Raw genomic sequence first — 6,302 nt, 5'->3', positions numbered from 1 at the left:
ATCAAATCAGAAGTTTATTCACAAAAGTATTTATTGTTTACAGCATCAACACGTACATTGATGAAGGCAGCTGCAGAGATCGAACCTTTCATTGTCTTCACTTTCCGATGATCTGGAGAGGAGAAAATACATAGTTATAATTTTATCCGAAATAAGGAACCAACATTTTTTATTTATAGCATCGTCCATTACGCCCTTTGTTAATAGTTACCCTGCAATGCATGTTCTTTACCTATCATGGTAAGATGACAAATCTGACTATTGGTTTTAAGACAGTACTGCAAAATTGCTGGGCACACATGCAAAATAGCCTGGCTTTACAACTCGATCGCAAAGGCATTACAGGCAAATGCATAGAAAGAATAAAAACACAAGAATAGTGATCTTGATCTTGAAGCTGGAACCTTGATGGCAATACACGAGATGCCAGCATACTGAGAAGCATAAGGGAATCATGATTTTATGGCGGAGGTTACCCTCCATATTGTTTGCATATATTAATTATATGCACGCATTTTCTGTTCGTATATGATGCAAATTCTTTTCTTTTTTTTGCATTTTAAAGATGTTTAGTTTTTTGTAAATTTTATTTGCATTGTTTGTTAGTTTTGTATTCATTATAGCCAACAGATAATTGTATTTTAGACTTGACCTTGTCAAAAATCAAGTTTATTTGCTCTGACCTGAATCATTGATTTTGGTTTTGTAAACAACATGTTTATCTCCATCTCAGTCTAGAACATTTAAAATTCATCACGAAATCGCGGATACACCGGTTGTTTATCTCATGTTATATTATAATTTTAGTAACAGACCTTCTAATTATAACAAAGATTTTATCTTTCAAACATTTGGAATCTACCAGAATGAACATTTCCATTAGATGATAGGTTATTTTTAAAAAATGTTAATTGTGAACTGAGGTAAAGTAGAGGACATTATTATGTTCATTATTTTTCTACGTTAACTTTGCATTGTCAGAATTGTTCAAGATCCTGAGATCTCAGTTTGTTTCAGAAGGCTATTAGCGAAACTGAAGCCATACCAGTACCCGTTAGGTATTTGTAAAACATGGGCTCCCTATGAGAAATTGGAGACTACCTGATATACTTGCTGGTGACGAATTGTCAGTGAACTATCAAGTTATTGTTCCAAAGTCATATAGTCAAGTAATTTTAGTCTGACCCATAAAACTCCTTTGGATAATCATATGATATTTATATAGGGATCATTTATTTTGTTTGTTGTATCGCTAGATTTTGAATCATTCTATTGGCCTAACATTAAGTGATGTTTGTAAATACTGTAGAGGAAGATACCTAAAGGGTCATATGTGACCTATTATTGCATTTGACAAATCATTTAGGAGAATATTGGTAGAATGTGTCGGTTCCTTACACAAGATCAAGTCTGGCAACCAGTACTTGTTGACCGTAATGTCTCTTTCTACAAGATTCACATATGCAATTCCTTTAAAGAATCTTAAAACTAACACCATAGTAAAAGCTTTGATAAAGTTTTGTTTTACTCAGTTTGGCCTGCCCAAATCTATCCATTCTGATCAAGGGTCAAATTTTATGTCTAGAATTTTCCAGCAAGCTGTGTGTGAATTAGTCTTCCAGCAATTCAAGTCTTCTGCCTATCACTCTAAAATTCAAAGGGTTTTAGAAAGAGTTTATCAAACTGTGATAAATATAAATCGGATATATTATTTTCATACTGAAAAGGATTGGGACGAAAGTGTTCACTTTTGCCGTTGTTTGCCGTTAGGTAATCAGTTCAGGAGTCTTTATGATTTAGTCACTTTGAACTAGTTTTTGAATAAATCGTCCGTGGACAATTTAAAAGTTTAAATGACAAACTTGTTTTAATCGAAGATACAAAAATGAGCCTTGTCGACTCTTTCTAATTTTAAATATAGGTTGTCAAAGGCATGTGAAGTTGCTGGAACTAATCTGCACGCTATTCATTCCAAAAATGAAATTAAGGTATGATAAAAATACAAAGGAAAGAAGTTTTATGCCTGGTGATATAATTCTTTCTCTCTTGCCCTTACCTTAAAATCCTTTTCAGGCTAAGTTTTATGGTCCTTTCACAGTTGAAAAGTGAGTGAGTGATTTAAATCATTTTATTAATACACATGGGAGGCGGTAAAATCGACCTTGTCATATAAATATGCCAAAGGAGTATGTAGATAGAGATAGCAAAATTAATCGTGCGGTCATTTTGGTCCACACAGTGGGAATTTAAGCTATAGAATGTAATCAGACTGTAATGACTTTAGTTTAAGAAATCATCAGAATTCAGAAATTGTGAATAATCTGGACCAAAACTTTCACATCTGCAACAAAAGAGCTAGAATGAATTAACGCAGCTATTTCTTGAACATGAGTTGTTTCCATAACGTTGAAATTGTAGACTCCTCAACTGTGAAGCAGCATCAGTACAGGGTGAACACTCTCAAACAGGAATGTTTTAAAAAGAAATTTAGTATTTGCTGAAAAATTATTTCATAGAACCTAACATAATTGACTGCTCACCATTCATTCCTGTACCGAAGTCAGATAATACTTTCCACATGTGAAGTGACTATCGGAAAGTGAATCATGTGACAAAACTTTCATTTCCATTGCCAAGAATCTTTGACTGCATTGACAAAATTATAAAATAATAAATATATAACCGAAATTTTAACTTCTGTAAGATTCTGGCGAATTCCATGGACAGAAAGGACAAAAGAAAATTTTGGTATTCTTGACATACTTTATCAGTATAAGGTGATGCTGTTTGGGATAAAAGGTTCGCCTTGAACTTTTCAACGTTTAATGAACATGATTACATGTCATCTAGATATTCGTGATGCTTGCATCGATGATGCCATCATCTACAAGGGCACGTGGAAAGATCACTTGTTGTGATGTGATGTGTTTTGGATTTTTAACGTAGCTTTAACAATTTTTCAGTCATATCGCTATGATGTCTGCAATGTGGCAGTTTATAGTGATGTCTAGCACTGGGGCATCATGCCTCAGTCCTGTAGCATGATGTCCCACACAGTCACATTATCCTGACACCAGGCCGACCATTCCTAACACGAACCTCTTAATGCTGAGCACCAAGCGAGGCAGCTGGTAGTACCATTTTTGTAAGTCTTTGGTATGACTCGGCCGGGGGTCGAACCTACGACCTCTCGCATCCGAGGCGGACGCTCCAACTAGGCCACCGGAGCGGTCCACTTGGAGACGATTCGGAAATTCTTTGATAAACTCACTGATGCAAACTTCTAAATTTATCCATAAGTGGGGGTTTCCGTGCTGTTGTTACAATTGTAGGACTTATCGTGGAACATGGACACTTTAAACCTATAGCTGCTAAGATCAAGGCTATCTCTGAATTCACTGTGCCTATCAGTTAAAAAACACAACGGATACGATTTTAGGTATGGCTGGATCTGATAGAAAATTTCGTTCCAGTTTGCTTCAGCACTGCTGAACCACTGAAAAATTTATCGAGTATGAAAATTATGTTTTACTGGTCCGACAAATGTGAGGAGGATTTTGATAAGTTAAATGTCATACTTAAGAGTGCACCAGTTCATTTAGCTCCAAATTTCAGTCGATCATTTAAAATGAGATCAGGACAAGGGATGGGTACCACATATATGTTGCAACACTAGTGCAACAAATCTTCACCTGTGGTTGAACAGGACAAGAAAATCTATGCCTTTCGCAGTGCCAATGATTTGGAGAGAGACAACAGATCACATCAGCAATTGTTATTTCTGCATGGTGCCTCTAGTTGGGAAAAGTGTGTCAAAGAAGAAGCAGTTGGCTGTGCATTGTCCAAACACTCCATCAGCTAGCTATACGCCCAGTACTCCATGGTGTTCTCACTTGAGTCAGAAGAGGAAGAGAATGAAACTTCTAGTCCTGAACCATCAATGTCACATGACACATTTTCTCCCATCCTCCTCCTCTGAACCATACTTCATAACACAAGGTGAACTGAATGACCTTTTTCAGGGACTTGGAGCTATCCAAGAGTAAGGCAGAGCTGATGTGCTACAGATTACAGTCGTGAAATCTCCTGGTAGGCGATTTTAGAGTGTCCATGTTCCGTGACCGCCAAAAAGATGTTGTCCCATTCTTCATGGAAGGTGATCTTGTAGCCTGCAACATCAATGGTGTGATGGTAGCCGATAAACATCGTTCATGATCCAGATGAGTGGAAACTGTTGAATGATTCATGAAAGACTAGACTTAAATCTGTTTTGCTGTATAATGGCAATGATTTGCCATCAGCTGCAGCTGGTCATGCAGTCCACATGATGGAAGCGTATGAAAACGTTCAACAGCTTTTTTGAGGTGCATAAACTATGATCAACATTAGTGGCAGGTTTGTGGCGATTTGAAGGTTCTCGCTCTCTTGCTTGGTCTGCAGACTGGATACACAAAGTACTCCCGTTTTCTCTGCGAATGGGATAGTCGTGCAAGAGATTCCTACGACATCAAGAGAGATTGGCCACTCCGAATGTCATTGGAACCTGGGAGGAAAAGTGTTCCGTACCGACCACTTGTTGAATCAAGGAAGACTGTGTTACCACCTTTTCACATCATGCTGGAACTGATGAAGAACTTTGTCAAGACCATTGACAAAACACAAGCTGTTTTCAAATACTTTCGTGGAAACTTTCCAAGGTTAAGTGACGCAAAGATAAACGAAGGTATCTTTGTAGTTTCTCAGATTCGTGAACTTCTTCGAGATGATGCATTTGACCGTGCTTTGAGTGGCAAGGAAAAAACGGCATGGAAAGCCTTCCTGTTAGTGGCGACAAAGTTTCTCGGCAACAACAAGGCAGACAACTACAGGGAGTTTGTAGAAACCTCATCAAGGTACGCAAAAGCCTTGGTTACAACACGTCACTAAAGATACATTTTTGCACTCGAATCTAGACTTTTTCCACCGAACTGCTGAACAGTGAGCGACGAGCACGGCAAGCGATTTCACCAGGACATTGCAACAATGGAGAAACGTTATCAGGGCATATAAGAGCCCATTTATGCTTGCAGACTATTGCTGGACAGTGACAATAAATGCTCCGTTTAATAAATACAAGAGACAAACAGAGAAGCGCCGAGTAGATACTAAATAAGGACTAAATTATGTACTTATCTATGCATAAACATTTTTCGCCCTTTGTTTCATAATAAATTAAATTATATAGCCCTTTTGCTTTCTTTAAGCGTTACATAAACAGAACAAGTGAGATATTATCATGTAAAGCAACCATAAACACATGAAAAAAAACTAGGTTTGTAATTTACGATTAAAACGCTACACAATATACATAGACGTAAAATGTAAAATCTTAAACATCTTGGAAACAGTAGGTTATCAGTCGTCTTAATTGTTATCTTTGAATTCGGCAGATCAAAATCCATAATAAAGAGTACATTTTATCTCTGAAGCAGACGATTTCTAAAACAATTGTAAACCAGTGTAATGAGCATATGTTCGCAAACTGCTCACTTTATTGATAGCTTCTTGACCATAAAAGTCTGTAAGGCAAAATATTTTACAGCGGGCTCTGTCCAACCAAACCTGGTATCTAATGTGTGTTGAAAAAGGCATACCATTGACCTTAAATAATAGTCATATCAAACACGTCATTGGAAGAAAGAGGTGACAAGCTAATTACAGATTTAAAATACTTCAGAAGTAAAACTCAGATATGAAAAATAACTAAAGTTTAACAAGCTTAAGGAATTGCGTCAGTGAAAATTAAGTGAAAAAGAGAAACACAAAATTAATTTATCGTTGAATCACTCACCACTCCAATATTACCAAACCCACACTATTCTCAGCCTGTAATTATGGCCTGCATAATTTTATATTACTCATTTATGAATAGATATAATTCACTTAATTGAAATGTTATATAAAACAAGAAATGTGTGCGTACAATACGTATGCCACCTACGACGTTTGTCAATATAAAGCAAATGGATACTAGGTCTCTAAATCCAACAGGGGCAAAAAGTCCGTAAAGTTTCGATGAAAACGGAGAAAATTAAACTGATCCATGTCTTCATATTATAAAGCATTGTAACTAGCTTTGTATCAGCCCTGAAGGAAATATGTACAATTAACGATATTAATAGACGTTTAACGACGTTTATGATTACGCAGTTTTAAAATTTGTATAAAGATCTGAGCAAGAAGTCTAGTCTCTCTCTCTCTCTCTCTCTCTCTCTCTCTCTCACACACACACACACACACACACGTGATCTCATATTCACGCT

The 6,302-nt window shown here is 36.8% G+C and overlaps 1 protein-coding gene across 1 annotated transcript in view; it reads right to left on the bottom strand.

Moving 5' to 3' along the window:
- The window catches only part of LOC149782723 (CD109 antigen-like), a 264,351-nt gene continuing 258,049 nt past the window's right edge, over positions 1-6,302 (bottom strand). The window contains exon 37 of the mRNA XM_089934226.1: positions 1-112. Within this exon, the coding sequence (XP_089790352.1) occupies positions 98-112 (15 nt within the window). The 3' untranslated portion in view covers positions 1-97. The remainder of the gene's footprint in view (positions 113-6,302) is intronic.

The sequence above is a fragment of the Sinohyriopsis cumingii genome, chromosome 15 (assembly GCF_028554795.1).
Source record: "Sinohyriopsis cumingii isolate HCF-2022 chromosome 15, ASM2855479v2, whole genome shotgun sequence".
In the NCBI taxonomy this organism is placed as follows: Eukaryota; Metazoa; Mollusca; class Bivalvia; order Unionida; family Unionidae; genus Sinohyriopsis; species Sinohyriopsis cumingii.
This window is presented reverse-complemented; position numbering and strand designations above follow the sequence as displayed.